Below are 19205 nucleotides of genomic sequence, written 5' to 3' on the forward strand. Positions count from 1 at the left end.
GTTGCCTCCCTCCTGATGGGCTTTATTGGCATAATTGCCTATTCAATGGCCTATGAGAGATTTCTTTTACTGAATGTTCCTCAAGGAACTGTAGCAGCCCAAAAGAAGATGGGGGCTAGACTGAGAATTCACCAAATCTGTGGATCAATTCATGAAAAATTAATAAAAAAATAATAATAAAACTTAATTGTTTGTATATATTAAGTTAATGTCCATCAAGTTTTACTTGGAAAAAATGCAAAATAGTCATTGTGGTTTCACTGACTAGCTCTATGGGGTTTAAAAATTGAATGAAAACTCCCTGGATGCATTTTCCGTTAGTCAAATGGACAGAATTCGTTAATTTGTCATGTTATATTAAAAACAAAAAAAAAAAAAAATGAAAATTTAAGGAGTGGCCGCACTACTAAGGGAGTGATTCTCGATGGACAAGACCCAGCTGTGGGTCTCCTCCCATGGTGACACAAAAAATCATAGAATACAGTATAAATTATCTAGAGACATCTGTTGAAGATAACTGATATATCATGAAAGGCTTTTGTCTCTTCTTGCATCACTTCCCTCCACTTTGGATCACTAAGTGCCTCTTGTAGCTTTTTAGGAATAGACGCAAACGGCAATTTGTACACAAAGGAACGATATGATGGTAAAAGATGCTGATAGGACGAAAAAAAGAACTAGATACAGGATGTTGAGTGCATGATCTAACTCCTTTGGAATGTGCAATAGGAAGATTTATATCATTGACAATAGCTATTGAAGGATTCAGATTAAGGATAGAAGTAGTATTACCTGAGTTAGGATCAAATGTTTGGCAGGTAGTATCAAGGATAATCCTACTTTTCTAGTCTGGAGTAAACTTTCAACTCTTCCACAACTAGCGCAAACAACTCATTTGTAGGATCAATAGGAGACTTGTTAGTCAGCGGCTATTGTTTGTCTTTTGCTCTAGCACAGGAGCAGGTAACGGTCTTGAAAACTCTTCTTCAATTAGACTTTCTCCCTGAAGAGGAGCTTGGGTTGAGGAGAAATATGGTTGTATTTCAGAAAATTTAGCATCCATCAAGGAAAAATGTTTGTGTGGTGGGGGGTGATAACATTTATACCCCTTTTGGATAAGATAATAACCTTGAAAGATACCTTTGAGGGCACGATGTTCTTACTTACCCCAAGCTGGATCAATATGGACGAAACACACACAACCAAACACCTTTGGAGCGACACCTTTTGAAGTAAAGAAAGGTGGGGATGACACCTCTAGGGGTGTTTTGAAATCTAAGACACAAGAGGGCATCCTATTGATGAGATATGCATCGGTGAGTAAGGTGTCCTCCAATAAGATTTGAGAACATGCATATCAAGCATTAAGGATCGAGTTACCTTTAGAATATGTGATTCTTCAACTTAGCAACACTGTTCTATTTGGTAGTATTCACACGTGGTTTGATGGATAATGTCATGTTCACGAAAATATGTACCAAGATCACCCAACATATAATCACCTCATTGTCATAATAGAAAATTTTGATAGAGGCAATAAATTGTGTCTGAATCATTTTGTGAAACATCTGAAACATAGAGATCTCAACAATTTTATCCTTTAACAACTAGTCCCAATTGGTTTGAGAAAAATCATCAATAAAAGAAACAAACCACCTATAACCATATAACAAAACCACTCGAAAAAGGCCCCTCGCATCACTATGAACAAGAACAAAAGGCTTAGCACTTTTATTGATACCAAGAGAAAATGACACACTATGGTGTTTAGTAACTTCACAACTTTCACACTAAAACTTAGATACATTATTATAAAAAAAATAATGATGGAAATGTGCTTTACAACAACTAAAAAGAAGGATGCCCTAATCGCTGATGCCAAAGCCAAATTCTTGCTATAGAGTCCTCCGCCTGATTAGTGTGATAAGCTTGTTTGAGCCGACCTTGTGTCTTGAGTTAAGAATCCAGGTAGTACAAACCATCCCTCAAGTTACCACTGTCAATCATCCTCCCCGTGACGAGGTCCTGAAAAAACAATAATGAGAATAAAAAATGACTCGAAAATTCAACTCACATGTAATACGAGCAATGGATAATAAAAAAGGCAATGTCATATTGGGTGTGACAAAAATGGAGCCTTCGCCAGATACTGGCAATAGAGAACCATCAGCTAGTCTAACCTTTTTCTCTATTGGAATAAGGATCATACAAAGAAAACACGAAAGGTGTGCTAGTCATATGATTTGAGGAATCAGGTCAATGACCCAAGGATCATCAGAGTGGCTAGTACAGGCAAATTTCAGAATAGTGGCTAAATTATTTGTATGAGCGAAGGAGGATGTAGTAGTAGATGTTTTAACCAGAGGGTTTGAAGGACAAAGTTTCCTTTGCTATTTAGTGTCGAGCAATTCTAACTAATCGAGATGTAAGCTGGCAAAGTGTTTCTACTTCTTCCCTACTAAAGCCCTCTGTATCGGTTGAAGGAAAACTATAATGCCTTAAAACTCAATTTGATTTGTATGAAGTATTTTATTTTATGATATTATTTAAAACATTTGGCATATCTTTAAATACGTGTGTGAGATTTATGCATATGTAGTCCTTAAGTTACATTGAATATGGTTTAGGCGTGTTAATGACATTACCACACAAAAGATCTAGGCCATAATATATTGTCGCTTATATACCGTTCTTCATATTTCGTGATGGAGTTGGACACTCCATTTGATAAGAATATAACATATCAATCATGTTGATGTATCTTGATAATGGAATTGTAGACTTCTAATTGATATGTTGGTGTCGTTACAATCCACTAAACTAGACCACTTGAGTTGTTATTCCTTAAACTATTGTCAATTGAATAACGTGAACTCACGACTGCTTATAACATTGGCTCTCAATCCTTAGAGGAATGTAAACTCAATTGTGAGGTGTAAGTCACTTTAATTCATTTAGGAGTGAGATCTTTCATGGTCGAAATTTCGGTGTATTGGGTGATTACATATAGCATTGGGGGAATACTACTCCTTAAGATGGAATCAATCACTTTGATTGTAATCAAAGAGAATGAAATATACTCTTGGAGATAGATTTAATGAGAAATGCTTATTCTAAGTCTCAAGTCTGCGCATTTTAGTAAGGCAAGAGAACAAAACCCTAGCCGACTTCTCCTAAGGTATGTGTTCCCCTCTTGCATGTTATTTCATTTTTTGAAAAATTTGGTGCTATGTCTACTTGAGGCTTTCTTGGGGATCTTCTGCTATTTTCGATGTGATTAATTCACATACATGTTCCCAACAAATAGATGTCTCTACCATAGAAGTATGATTTGCACGAGGCCTAGTTCATCAACCTGAAAGACCTCCGCGACCTTGTGTAGGATGACCATGAAGTCTCCAACAAGTTTCTCGACTATGTTGAGACCTATACAGTCACAGAGGTCGCATCGGTTTTGGCACCTTTCAAATTGTGTTGAGATGCACTTACTAGAGCATATTGAGACCGTGAACTGGAATGGAGCATTGTGCTGTGATGGCACTCATTTGGACAGATGAAAAACCTTCCTCAGTGATGGAAGAGGATCCTTTCCCAAAATCTGACTGCAAACTGGATCATGCTCAGAGTTTAAACCAACTAAGAACTCATAAATACTTTCCTCTTCAATCATCTTAAATCTTGATTGCATCGACTGCACATTCAGTCTGCAAATTCTGATAATGATCCAACTCTTGCCACAAACCACGAAGTTTACGAACATAAGTAGTTACAAACCAGTCACCTTAGATTGTGCCGTGTATCCATCGCTTCAATGCATAAATTTTTGTTGCATTCCCCATTTTTTTAGTATGTCTGAGTTGTTGCTGAGAAACAAATATCCCTGACTAATCTCTGGTAGCATAGTGTAATAACTAGGACACAATCATCAAATTTTTGGCCTCCCGCTTGTCGTAAGAAAGATCATCTAACCCAGGTTCGGATACCTTCCCATTTAGGTATCCCATCTTTCCTCGACTCTTAATATATAGCATGATCAATTGCGACCAAAAAATGTATTTCAGTCCATCTAGCTTCACAGTGCTGATTTGGAGAGTTGGATTCTCAATGACCTGACTCTCTATCCCCTTTTTGTGAGTTTATGACATCTGACTCGCTGCAGACATCTTGAGTTCAGACATCTAACCAAATAGCTCCAATACACAACACTTGGGGGCTTAAGAGAGATTAGAGAGAAGTAAAATGAAAAACTAGATTTCAACCTTAAAAGTTCGAAGGAAAAGCACCAACTCTGGGTGGTTTTTTTTTTTTTTTTTTTTTTGGTGATAAAAGACTGTCGTTTAGGGGCTTACATGTCTTTTGACAAGCTTCTGAACAACTTGTCATTTTGCCCAAATCGAGATGATATACCATTTGGAGCAATTATGTACGACCTGTCGTTTCCATCATACCCAAGACAACTTCTTGTTTTGCACCCCGATTACAACCTGCACGCAACTGCTAGAGATCACACCACTGCTAATAAAATACATCGGTTGTCGTCAAAAACACCCATAGACCTCCAAGGAATCAAACGACACTGGTCTTAACAATAAAAAACAACGGAAACACTGCACTTGCTTCTCCAAGCATGAAGCACACTAGATCTCCATCGTTTGCCAGTGGAGCAACTCAAACCTCACCAATCGAAGGTCTTCTGCTCCCGTTCGTCTCGTCAGGTTCACTAGATACTTGGATCTATGCTTTCTTTTTTTTTATAAGTAATGTTGCATATATCAAAAAGCATAAGGTGCCCCTATGTACACGGGAAAGTATACACAGGAAAACCAAAGCTAGCCAACAAAATGACCCCCGTAAAAGAATCTTAAGACTCAAAGAAGGCCTAAGCCCGCAATTCAGACCCCTGAAACCCCAAATAAGCCCTAAACTCACGAGGCAGTCCTAAACCCGCAAAGCTGTCCTGCCTTTGCCCCGACTAGAGCCACTACCTCTAGCCTCAAAATTAATAGAACATTCCAAATTTTTGAGCTCCCTCGGATCTATCCTGGGATCAACAACAGTAGGGCTAATGTTAGTTGTCATGCAGAAAATGAATACTTGCAATTGACCCAAAAAGAAATTTCAAAAAATGCTCTGATACCAAGTTGAAAGAAGAAGAGAAGGAATTGAAAGAGGAAAAAAATTGTTTTATTCCATTTCTCAGCTTGATGCGCTTGCATTTGTTTAAATGGAAGAAAAATACAAACTTTTATGGAAACACATTAACAGAGATTACAATCAGAATAAAATCAAAATAAAAGCATAGTGAATAAAATCATAGCACATCAGAAGTTTCATCTTCAACATGCTCAAAACAAGATTGCACGGACAAAGGCAATTTACCTCTCCTATCCTTTGTATACACATATCGACATGTATATACAGTAATGCCATGTTTCAAGAGCCAAAATTATATTATATAAGTGTTTCATTTGAAAGATCCCGCAGCTCTATTACCTTTTTTTTTTCTTTTTCCTTTTTGTCACCCTTTTCAGTTCTAAATTCTCTACCGCATGCTATATAATATTCAGTATCCTGTCAAATATATGAACTTTGTTCCTTTTTTTTATTTCTGTTTTTACTATCTTTTCATAGGAAGTGGGGAACTGTACACTTGGGGCTCAAATGAAAATGGTTGTCTTGGTATCGGGTATTTTCCAGTTTTTGAACCTGCATCTTCAGAAATTTGTTTTTACTTACTCTTTGGTCACAATTTTGTTTGTAGAATGCTGATATCTCCAATGGTTATTATTGTCATTATTTTCTCTATCAGTTCTATGGATGTGTTTCATCTCCCTGAAAGAGTTCAAGGTCCTTTCTTGAAGTCTCCTGTTAGCAAGGTTTGTTGCACTCTTTTCCTAAAATATGTTATTATGAGTTTACATTACATTTTTTCATAAAAAACAACTTAGAGGGGAATGTTATATTGACCAATGCTTTCTGCCGCTCTCTCTGAATTTTCTCGTGAGTAATAAAAGAGCATAAAATAGAATGAAATATGCCAACACAGTGAATATAAGAACCAAACTAGTGATAGGGAAATATATTGTTCAAATTCTTAATCAGCTTCACATTAATGTCTGATATCTTTGACAATTATGCATTTATAGGTTTCTTGTGGTTGGAAGCATACTGCAGCTATTTCTGGTAAGAATCCTTTAAAACCAGATTGGAGTTTGTAGTTTCATATATAGTTTCAACTTATAGATGTAAATGATATCATTCTTATAAATCTAAATTTGCAAATAAGTTCTAAATCTATTTTAATTTTAGAAATATCCTAAAAAAGTGTTTAATATTCCCATAACTTTTTTTTTAGAAACAGTTGATAAACTTTTTTTTCCCCTTGAAAGACATGAGGCTTTTCCATTTTGAGCACCATCCTTTTCTAGGTAATAGGTTAAATGGTAGAGAATTAATACAATCATTTGAAAATTTTAAAGTTTATATACATCACTTGGAATCCAGGCACGCATCTTCCTCCTTTCTGAATATATATTCTTAAATATCGTTGTAAATCGCTAATAAAAGAGATACATATGAGTGGTAAAAAACTTAAACTTGCAAATATGGTCAGCTAGCTAGTTTTCTTCACTCTAGAAATGAACCAAGTCCACTCAAAGTTGGTTGTTAATCTCTTGCTGTGACTTCTAATATTGGTTGCTAAGTTATACAAAATGGCTACTAAGTTATTTTTGTTTTGGAGCATGATTATGATAAATCACATAATATACATTATTTTAATGCTCATTGGAAATGGTGTTAAATTTCCGGAGGCATAGCAAGTAAACAGTATGGGTGGCAATTCAGGTTTATATATTCGGTTCATGTCGTGTCGAGTCATGGGTATATGACTATACTAGTCGATGTGAACACGATCATTTAATTAATCATGTAAACCCCTCAATCCAGACACGGCCTATTTAACAAAACAGGTGATACGACTTGACTCGTATAACTCGTTTAATAAACATATCGTGTTGGGTTGACATGAACACGATCCATTTCAACTTGTTTCATATAAATGGGTTTGTTTTTTTCCTAAGCAATGCAATAGAAGAAACAGCATATGGGATGAGCATTAAACCCATTACAAGTTAAAGGTGGGCTAATGGCCCAAAACCAAACCGACCGGAAGGCCGAGGAAGACTGCCTTCTTGCATCTCTGAGAAGGGTGGAGATCATTTGCGGCAGTTTGAATATCTTCAATACTACTGAGGGAGAATGAAAAGGGAGTGATCAAGAAAACCTTGGGTAGCACTTTCTCTCCTCGAGAGGGGGTCCAATGTGTTGCACTTCTGAGGGAACTGACCAAAAAAATAACCAAGCTTTGTCATCACAAGGCGCCATTGTCCATTCCATCACATTTTCTCAACAACCAAAAGAAGCACATAAAAACAAACAATTCTGCTATTCTCTCAACAAAACAAACAAAGGGGTATCCAAATTCATCAAAAAATTTCATTCATTTCCAATCAATCTCACATTAGCTCAAAACCCAAAAGCCAAAAGCTTATAAAGCTTCAGTTCACACAAACAGCAAGAGAGAGACGAGTCAATCACAAAAGAAGACCTGTTGGGCAAGCACTAGGCCTCGAGCCGAGCAAAGCACGTGTTGTAGAGAGACTGGCTTTGGCACCATCAGCAGTCGTGGTTTCGCGAGGTCCAAGACTTGGAGTACAAGTCAGTGCAGTCGATGATCTAAGACCAAGAAACTACTTAGAGGTTTCGAGCTGAATACCTATTTGATGCGCACAATCTACAAATAGTTTGGAGGAGAACGAATGCAAGGAGGAGGACAATTCGAAGGCTAAAACTTGAGCTATAGAGGTGTTCTTTAGGACAAAAAACCAAGGCCGGTTTTGGTTGCTCAGAGCACTAAGAACACCTGCTGCAAAAGGGGCCATGTGACTCATGCACTGATGTGGAGGCATTTAAGTAACATGCATGGTGGAGAAAGATTGCAGTGGGAGGAGATGCTGAGGAGACTATAGGAGGGGCGAGTGGGTGGCGATAGAGGGCAGAAAGGAGCAGGTCTTGCTTTTAAACAAAATAAAATTAAAAGAAAACAAAATGAGGGGAGGAAGGAGGGGAGAAGGGAGGGGTAGAAGCTAGGGAAGGTAAAGGAAAGGCTCTCATGGGAGAAAGGGGGGAGTGCTCTCACTGGGAGATGGGTGTGACACCTCAAAAAGTTAGTATCACATTAGAAAGATGAATTACTTACGCTGAGTGGGTGACTTATAAAGGTGATTAGGGGTCCTAAGTCCCACGTTGGTTCCTTACTAGGGGAGACTCTACTTTATAAGTGATTCTAAGGAGCTCAAATTGTAACTTGACTAGTCATTTTGAAGTAATAGCGCAAATATGACTAGTGTTTTTCCTAAATTGTTACAGCTGCTATTACAACAACTTAGTAACACTATGTGGCACTAGAGCATTATATGACATGGACCCTGGCAAGGACGTCAGAGATTTGAGTGAGAGATTGTGATATCCCAGAAAGTTAGTCTTACATTGGGAAGATTGAATCATTTTGAAGTGCCGGTGGAATCGATCCAAAACCATTATGAGCTATACCAATCAATAACGTATGGAAAGGGCTTTGCTCCATTGGTATAGTAGGTAGTGCCATTTTTTGCATTTGAGTGTTAGATAAATGACTTAACTGGATAAACGAATCAAAAATAGGAAAATGATAAGCTCCAACTAGATGAATTGGAATTGGAAGCTGTCCACATTGAGTGGATGAGTGTTAAGTCTTACATTGGTTCTTTACTATGTGAGACTGGGCTTTATCAATGATTCCAGGGAACTACAATTGTGGCTTGACTAGTCGTTTTGGAGTGATAACGCAGGTATGCCTAGCATTTTTTTCAAGGATCATTACAATGGGGAACTCTCATGGTTGAGATGGTGAACTGTCATAGGGGAGATGGGGAACCTTTTTTTCAAATGAAAATGTGGTTATATACACCTAGGGGGTTTTAAGAGAAAATGTGATTTAATTATACGGGTTATGTGGATTGTCACAAATTTGAGCCGACTATTAATCATGTCAAACCGGGATGTCCCGTTTTGAACCGAAACCTAGTACACTAAACTCTAGCCCTCGTATTTCGTATTGTGTTTTGTTGGGTTTGCTGGTCATGTATTGCAAGCCCTAGTAAACAAAAATAAAATTATGGTTGAAATTGGTAAAAATTATACCCTTCAAAGAAATTATGGGTGCACCAAATGAGTGAGATAATAAACGGTTGAAGCATAAAAACTATACCACGAAATGGCGAATTTTATGTTTGAAAGATTGTTTTTCAATTAGTGAAAATTATGGGAAGAGTGGATAGAGCGCTCTTAGAGATTCTGTATATCAAGGAACAATTTTTTAACATGTAATGCAGGTAGAATCAATAGATTCTTTTCATCATATTTGTCAACCACCTTGTCAGCCTCTCTAGTGTCGTCATGAAAGATATGCCACTCTTTTTACCTTTTCCTAAACTATCTTGATATACCTGAACAAGTAACCCAATTCACTCCTTTTGAAGTGAATTAATTGCTTCACTACCAGTATTCATTATAATCAAGGCATTTGACTTGGGGGTCATCATATCTTTTTTTGGAATCTTTTGCCAACCAAATTGTGCAAAGCTTGAACTTGCTTATTTGTTTGTTGTTAGATCACAAATTCACTCCTTTTGTGCTTATCTTGTCTTCAACGAAATTCCTTTTTGTATATGCATGCTAATCAATGGTTTATGTTGCTCCTTAGTGGATGCAGCAGTAAATTCTTGATGATACTGGAATACTTTCTAATTACGGATCTGGTTGTGTTGAAGGCTTGCAAGTTTCCCTCTAAATCATTTATAATCTGCTTAATTGAGCATAAAATAGTAAAAGGGTTCCTATACTTGTATCTTAGTGCAAACTATGTCAGGCACTTCTGATCAGGCATTTAAGGATGCTCGAAGTATTCTCTTAAACAGTGTTTTAGAAACCACATTGTTCATCAATTCTGAAAGTTGACCACTCAAACATAACTGTTGGGCTGATCATAGTTGGATGGTTATGTAACATCTTGTCATAAATTTTTTTTGTTTAATTTTGGAAAATAAAAGTGTCAAAAAAATAGATGAATGAAATTTAATAAGGTTTAAATATTATCTTTTATGGCTTTCCTCAATTGTGTTATCTCATGTTGGCTTATCATATTCCTATGACCACAACACGAAATAGAGTAAAAGAGGACTTCGAAAAGTCGTAAGAGCAAGAGTATGAATGCATGGATATGCAATAATCATTTGTAAGAATTTCATTGTTGATATTGAACATTGAAAGAGCAGCAGTGTAACAACATAAGAAAAGTTGGAAGATGTTTTTATTCATATTGTTGGATCTGCCTTTGACCATCTCATCTAAAATCCAATTGGTGTTCAGTGAGGGAAGCCAAAGCCTTTTATGGTATTCGAAATCACACCCCGCAAGACATGTTCTAGGAGTCATCCAAGTGAGCAGAGCGGCATTGTTGAACCTCAACAATCCTTCCCTCAACATGACGCTCCTGCAACTCGAACCCATGATTCTGACTCTAATACCATTTGTTGAATCGGGCATTTGGCCATCTTATCTGAAAACCAATTGGTGTCCAGTGAGAGAAGCCAAAGTCTTTTATGGTATTCGAAATCGCACTCCGCAACGCATGTTCTAAGAGCCATCCAAGTGAGCAAAACGGCATTATTGAACCTCAACACATATCAACCCTACTTTTTGAGTAAACAAGTCTGCTTCCTGGCAACAGGTGCACAGCTCAGTGATCGACAATTAGCTTACATGCTTCAGGAATTCAGTTCAACTGCCCGTGGGTATGGAAAGCTAAAATTGGTTGGGCCTGAAGAGCCTGCAAACAGTTGTGTCCAGTGCTTTCTGGTTCAACTGTTAGTCATGCATGTCCACTTCAGTTCTTAATCAAAACTGGTATAAGGGGTCAAGCCAGGCCATAACTAGTGTGGATTGACAGTTCAACTGGTCCGGGAAGCTGGTGGTCCGGTCCAGGTTTTAAAGACACAGCTAAAACATCTTAAAAGGATTTTTATCCCTTGTGCGGAGAAGCACCCATGCACACACAAGTAAAACACAGAGGTAACAGTGGAGGGCTTCAATCGTTTTTTCAAACAAATCAAGGAAAATCTTATCCGCTGGTACACCAATCTAGGATGCTCTCTGAACATGCTTGATAAATGACTAGACTTTTCTGTTTGTAGCTTTCCCATATGACATTCTGCCTTGTCCTCTTCGAACGTGCTTTTTTAGAAGGGAAGGATGGGCACACTCATGGTCCTGGGATTGCTTTAATACTCTTTCTTTGTTCCGAGCCAATTGGGATTTCTTTAATACTTACTTTTAGCGGATGTGATTGAACTTTGTAATGTATTTTAGTTACCATTTTTTCCATTTGCTCGAATGCATCATCTCTTGAAGCATGCTAAATGTTCCTTTTTTCTAATAAATTAGCATTTGAATCAATGTAGAATGTATATCTTCTGACAACTTAAATTTACTATTTTCATCCAGAATGCAATATTTTCACATGGGGTTGGGGTGGTTCTCATGGAACATTTTCTGAAGATGGACTTTCATCCGGCGGACAATTGGTATGCTTCCAACTTTCTTAAATAACTTTCATCTGCCTTAACATGCAACATAAGAACCATAGCTGCATGAATGATTATGATTATGATTATTATCGAGAGACGGTTAACATGCACATCACAATTTGGTTTCTGCATGTACAAGTTCTATACCAGTACTTTATTCTTCAATGATCTTGAAGCATGATCATCTATCATTTGAGGTGTTTAATATCTTGTGTTGCAATGATCTTCAAGTGTTATCATTAATATTTTGATTGACGTCGTACCAATGCGGCTTATTCTCTTTAGTATGTTGTGAAGCCATTACAAGTTGTTTCTTTGTATAGGGTCATGGAAGTGATGTGGACTACATAAAACCTACGATGATTCCGTTTGGAAAGAATGTGAAAGCCTTACAAATATCATGCGGCTTTAATCACACAGGTGCCATTCTTGAATACACCTAACCTTTGTATACCTGGATGTCAGCTACAAGACATGTACCTCATATTCATTGCACAGAAGTGGTTCCGACATTTCCAATTGCTCGATCGCACTCATTCGTTCATTCATCATATCATCTCGATGTCATTCATCACCCAATTAGCAACCATATACATGTTTAAGCTCATCCAGAAGACTCAAGAAAGATGCATCATACTTGATTGAGGGTTTTGTGACTTCAAATTTCAAAGAATAATTAAATTTAAAAAAACCACAGTATACAAGTACATGGGATAAAAGGTCCTACTATGCAAAGGATACAGTGTCATTGATGTCAGAGTGTATGTAGTCCAGCAAAAAAATGGCACTTATTCAATAAACGAATATACTTTTGTACAAAGATACTTATTTTCTATTTACTATATGCTTAATTAATGAAAAATGGGAAAAATTCGAAATATCTAAGGGAGAAAATGTGTACATCATGCATTAACTAGTGAGGTTCATTTTACTAATTAGAGGGGAATATGGTCCCCTCTAAAGAAAAGAAAATGTTTTTCTTTTCTTCCCATTCTATTTATTTAACAATATGCTTTACCTTCTTTTGCAAAGTAAAAGAAGATGGTGAAACTGATTACCCACAAGTTCCATTTTCAATTGAATTTTTGTTTTTCCTAATATATCTCTATTGAATTCAAGTGAAAATGTTATTTATATTTAGCCATGTTAAAAACTGCCACACTGGAATCAACCAATCTTGGTCAATGTAATGCAATGCGATTTCAATTTTTGTGAAAATCAACATCGTTGGCTACTCATTGAAAAAATCAACATTGTTGACTCGATACTTGGCGGTCTATATGCTAAACCAACCAATCAAGCAGATGTGATTTCAAATTTATATTGTTCATATATACACCGGGCAAAACCTTAAAAAAGTCTTGATTCAAAAGAATAATGATAAATGCAAAATTGGTCCTTGTGGTTATTCTAAATTACAAATCACTTTTTGAGATATAAAAAATAATTTATAGATCTATTTAGTTGGTTTAGATCACAAATTACTCCTTATGGTATAAAAAATAATTTATAGATTCTCATGGTAGGCCAAAATAAAGGTTTATTCCTTGAAATCAATTTCTATGCTCTAAAAACAAATATCAGTTTAATAAAATGAGTAACCAAATTTTCTCTAACTTAATTTAAATGAAATCCTTGTCACAATTTACTAACTTGAATATTGTTTTTATTTATTTTTCAATGGTTAGGAGATGTATTCGTCAAATTATCGCAAAATGCTTTTAAATCGTGACGAGGAAGATGAAAATGAGAGAGTGTTAGGCATAGAGTAAAACTTTTGGAATAGAAGAGATTAGGTTAATTTACTTTAGCAATATGACTTAGAGCCTATTTGGGATTGCATTTGAAAAATAGAGCTTTTAAGTCAAACATAGCTTTTGGGCAAAAGTTTCATTTTTAAGCTTTTGCCAAAAGTGCGTTTTGACCATTTTTAGGCTTTTTTGACCCTTAAAAACGCTTTTAATTTTTTTACTAAACAAGTACTTTTTTCTTCAAATAGACTTTTTTAGTGTTAAAAGCACTATTAGGCCCCTCAAACGCAATCCTAAACAGACCATTAGAGTGAGGGCAGATGTGTAATCTTAGCTGGTGTTCTAAAATGATATGAAAAATCCTAATTGTCATTTTTTTAAGTCAAAAATTAATAATATTTGTCACGTTTTTATTGGGTATGACGTGACAAAATTACGGATTCTAATAAGTTATTTAACGAAAATTAATTACAGGGATTAAACTGTAATTTTGGAGGACCTATAAATTATTTTTTGAGTTAAATACCTCAGACCCCCTTGGAGTTTGCCAACTTTATTTATTCCTCCCTGGGTTTCATTTTTATTACAGGAGGTCCCTGTGGTTTTGATAATAGACCAAGTTAGTCCTCCATCAGTTAACCGTTAGTTGACTTAACGAAATTCCACGTGGACCAATCAAATGTTGACACGTGGCACCCACTTAATTTTTTTTTAATTAAAAAAAAAAAGGTAAAAAAGAAAAGAAAAACAATTGGGGTGGCCCGAGGCCACCCTTTGGCTGTGGGGTGGCCGAGGGCCACCCCATCTGGCCCGGTCGCTTCCGGCCACACCCCTTGGCTCAAGGGTGTGAGAGCCACCCTGGTGGGAATCCCTAGGGGTGGCAGGCCACCCCTTGGCCTCGGTGGCGAAACCACCCCAACCACAGTGGAGGGTGGTTTTACATTACCCGGTTTCCATGAGCCACCCCTTTGGAGCCAAGGGGGTGGCTTTCGGCCACCCCATCCGGAAACTTGAATGGGGTGGCCCGGGGCCACTACCGATTGTATCCCGGCCGTTAAGGTTGAGTTTGCCACTTTTCTTCTTTCAAAAGTTCTTGCAAAGATCTATAAGGTCTATCAGAGTACTTACTTTTAAAGGATACGATAAATGTATAAAACATTATTCAAGAGATTTTATTACAAGCGAAATTAGAAAACATTAAACTTTAGTTGCGGAATATCATATTATTACAATAATTGATATGAAAAGACTTTGAAAGTTAATAATTATTCCCGCCCCCATTCCGGCCTTCTATTCCAGCGTCCGTTCTACCTGAAAACAAGAAATAAAACTGAATGAGCCCAAAGGGGGCCCAGCAAGTAAAATCCACAACCATAAATAGTTTTGCTTCTTGTTCTCAGTTTTGATAATTGTTTTTTTACAAATAAAAATACATCCAGCCATAATAATAATACATGTATGTACGGTTGCATCTTCCATAGCATATACGTACTATTACATCTATTATTAGATCATCGTCATAAATCATCTTTATAGGTCATCATCATAATGCATCGCTATAAATCATCATAGTATATCATCATTGAAAATCATCATAGTAAATCATCATTGAAAATCATTATAGTAAATCATTGTTGAAATTATATTATCATTTTCTCATATTAGGGCCCATGTACACTATTGCCCCTGTGTACGAGGGTTGCGGGTCCTTGTGACCATGGCACTGAACTGTGGCCTCAGCCATGCCCGACCGTCAATTAACTCTTTTCTTGGTGCACTCAACGGTCATGTTGATGGAATACCACCTTCTGGCATAGCCTCCTTCAGTGGTTTCGCTTCCATCCGAGTATCGGTACTGAACTCATCTCATCTTATCTTGGGGCCAAAAATACTCTCCTCCATACATGTGCCCTCATTTCATAAACATTTAACTCATTTCTTGTACTTTTCTTTGTACTTCTTTTGATGCATCTTAGGGCAACATGTAGGAGGGTTTATCATCAGTCTTCTTTCTTATAATCATCATTATTTCTCAACTTTCTTTTCTAAAAAAATGGAAACTTTTCCAAATATAAACTTGTGTACTTAGAAAGCATTTAAAGAAATATAAACTTTCTAAATAATTCTTTTAGAAATCCTTCATGCATGCAACATATCTCCATGACAGGTAAATAAAATAATCATTTACAGTTTGATACAAGAATAAATAAATAGCATGACATGAAGTACTTTTAGAAGGGGTAGTGAATTTACTTACCTCTAGACTGAAGCTAAAAGTGGTCCAATGATCTAGTTGCTCCAATCTGATTAACACTACTAGTATATCTTTCAAACTAATTACTCAAGTCCGTTCTCTCTCGTGTTCTTTCTTTTTTGCAACGCTTTGTCTCGCCCTTTCTCTCTCTGTTTCGTGTAAACACTTTCAGAAAGAAGAAAGACCAAGTAGAAAACGGAAGAATGAAGAATATGTGGAAGAGAAGAGAGTGGAGTGGGGAAATTTGTGAAGGATGAGGACTCTATTTATAGGAAACCATCTCCATCTACCAATCTTCATCTATAAACCTTCATCCACTAATCTCCATCTATAAATCTCCATCTACTAGTATCCATCTATAAATCTCCATCTACTATTATACCTACCATTGATTATTCTACCTTTCATTTTACTATCATATTATTTCACTAATTACCATTATCTAATTATCACTCTCGGTAATATCATAAATTTCCCAAGAATTAACATCATTGCCTAATATGAATATTAATATAATCATAGCATCAAATTAATATTTCTAAAATAAGATTTTCAAAATTTGAGGTGCTACACCCATGGCCAAAAGGGGTGGCTCGGCCACCTCCAAATGGCGAAGGGGGTGACTCGGCCACCCCCAACTGTTTTTCTTTTCTTTTTTGCTTTTTTTTTTTCAAAAATACATTTTTTTTATTTAAAAAAAAAATTAAATAGGTGCCACATGTTAACATTTGATTATCCACGTGAAATTTCGTTAAGTCAACTAACGGTCAACTGACGGAGGACTAACTTAGTTTATTATCAAAACCACATGGACCTCCTGTGATAAAAATAAAATCCTAAGGGGAAAAAATAAAGTTGGCAAACCCTAGGGGATTTTGAGGTATTTAACCCTTATTTTTTATACCACATAGAGTAATTTGTAATTTAAGCCAATATAAACTATTTTTTATACCACAATGAGTGATTTGTAATTAATGCCAACCTTATGGACAAATTTTACATTCATTCCAATTTTTAAAAATAGCTAAATAAGCGTGAAAATGAATATGACAAAATAGAAGTAGGTGTATTAAACCACCAAAAAAAAAAATGAGCTTCTCTCATATATATTGGACATATGTCATGGTATTTTAATCTTAGAGTGCATCCTAAATATGTGTTATCTTCTCTTGTTTAGAGATTTGATTGAGAGATATTAAAGATGCCCGATCACTTGTCTGACCTTTTTTTGACACATTGAAATGTTTCATTAATTATCACTTCTATTAAACCCTTTTAAAGCGCTTCACATATAGCACGCTGATTTTGGTTGTAGCAATTAATTAATGTCCTAGTTTGTATGTTATCCTTGGATCGATAAATCAAAAAGGTCCCTGACTAATTAAGAACTAGTTCAATTACGCAATGAGTTGAAGATGCACATTAAATAAATAAATAAATAATTATACTAGAATTATAAATTATGAAAACATGTATAGGGTTTAATTGAATTCTTGCCGATACTTGTTTGGAAATTAACTATCCATTCATAAAATAAAAGTACAGATTACCATGTACCTACGTGACACAATATTTATTCATGATGACATGATTAAATCCAAAAGCAAATAAATTAGGAAATATGATTAGCACAAGAACATTCCTGAATTTGGAGCCAAAAAAAAAAAAAAAAGGATTTGAGCATAAATAAATAAAATGCCGTTTAATTGCATCGTTCCATATATGTAGATCTCTGCCAGCCTCATAGTGACTTTCTTTCCAATTAATCCATGTTTGCATCCATCGTTCTTTGTCCGCCGACAAAATCAAATCATTCTATTGACATAAAATAGAAACAAGGAAAAAATATAAAAAAGTCTTTTAAATTAACATTCGCGATCCACCGAGCTCTACAATATTGAAAATGTACTAAAGTAACCCATCAAACTACCAAAATGTATCAAAAAGGTCATGTATTTTTTTTTATATTCCTATAATACCCCTATTCTTTAAAAAAATTAAATAATTAAATAATTAAACAAAAAAAAACCAAACAATTTTTAAAAAAGAAAAAAGCAAAAAAAAAAAAAAATCAATGGGCGAATAAATACAAAAAAAAAAAAAAGAAGAGTTTTTTGGAATAAATAAATAATTAGTTACTATAGTTGCCCTAAATTACAAATCACATGAAAGTAAATATTCCAAAAAAAAAATAATTTAGTCATTAGAGTCAAATTCCGTTAAAAATAATAAGGGTATTATTGGAATATAAAAAAATATGTGGCATTTTTGACACACTTTGGTAGTTTGATGGGCTATTTTAACACCTTTTGAACATCATACGACTCTTTTAAAAAACAGCTAATAGTTTAGAGGGTTTTTTTTTATATATATGTCAACCTTTCGTTGACTCATGAGGAGCATGGCATGCATGCAGTATCTGCCTCTATGCCTAATTGTATACAAAAAGAGCCGTTAAGTTGAGACTTGAGTTATTGGTTGAGTTAAACTCTGGTTTCCTATCAGAATTAGGAAACCCAATCTGATAGGCTAAATAAAGTCGGTTAGGGTACTCCAAGTCCAAGCCGACGTAGGAAATCTCAGGCAATTAGGAGAGTCGGTGCAATTAGGAGAGTCGGTGTGAAATATAAATTATCACACCAGTTATCTCTCCATCACCATTCACCACAACACTCATTTGATCGATCTTTGTTGGCCATCAATTCTAATGAAGATCACCATGATAACGCATCCCACTGTTGGTCAAGAATATGGGATGAAGAAACTTCTTCATGTGCCCACTAGACCAAGAACCAAGATTGTGCGTAGCAAGAAGATCAGCAGGTCGTGTCTCATCTCTTTTATCAAAAGCCTTGGGCTTTCGCAGGAAGAGTTGGCGGAGAAGATCAGAAAGTTGAAGTATTCAAGGGACTACTCTTTCTTGTACTCTAATGATCATGAGCAAACTGAGAAAATCGAACCTTATCTTCGTCTGGATATGGTTGAAGCTTTCGACCACAACAAGAAGCTTAAGGTCGGTGCTCGAAACGGCTCTCAAGAGTATGTTCATCATGTCAAGCAAAGCCGTAACCGTAGAGCGACAGCTAGAAAGTGGGAGATTTAAACCATAAGTACAAGGTTACTAATCAAAACTGTTTCCCAAAAATCGCCCATCATTATCGTACGCATGAAATGTCATGCAATTACTATCGACGTGGTCGTCAAATTTACTTTTGACGGGGCTTTCAACTTTCTAGTTTTTATTTTTAAATTGTACTGTGTTCATGTAAATATATAATATGAGATTTACGATTCAAAATTCGACCCGTACGTTCAAACTAGCCTTTATTTCCGGTGTCAAGAATATGCTCAACGTCAATCTAAGTAATTATTACCTGTGATCACCTTAATTTATCTAGTTTCCACCATTGATCAACTCATATTGTGTTTGGGTGTGCGTTTAACACTAAAAAAAAAATTTTGAAGAAAAAAGTACGCAGTCGGTAAAAAAATTGAAACCCTTTTTAAGGGTTC

The 19205-nt window shown here is 36.0% G+C and overlaps 1 protein-coding gene across 1 annotated transcript in view; it reads left to right on the forward strand.

Annotated features, from left to right (window-relative positions):
• The window catches only part of LOC132165105 (ultraviolet-B receptor UVR8-like), a 21109-nt gene extending 8560 nt beyond the window's left edge, over positions 1-12549 (forward strand). Inside the window, exons 6-10 of the mRNA XM_059575608.1 lie at positions 5632-5686; positions 5810-5876; positions 6147-6183; positions 11605-11684; positions 12011-12549. Coding sequence (XP_059431591.1) covers positions 5632-5686; positions 5810-5876; positions 6147-6183; positions 11605-11684; positions 12011-12130 — 359 coding nt within the window. The 3' untranslated portion in view covers positions 12131-12549. The remainder of the gene's footprint in view (positions 1-5631; positions 5687-5809; positions 5877-6146; positions 6184-11604; positions 11685-12010) is intronic.
• Positions 12550-19205: the final 6656 nt, after the last annotated feature.

This window comes from Corylus avellana, chromosome ca11, assembly GCF_901000735.1.
Source record: "Corylus avellana chromosome ca11, CavTom2PMs-1.0".
Classification (NCBI taxonomy): Eukaryota; Viridiplantae; Streptophyta; class Magnoliopsida; order Fagales; family Betulaceae; genus Corylus; species Corylus avellana.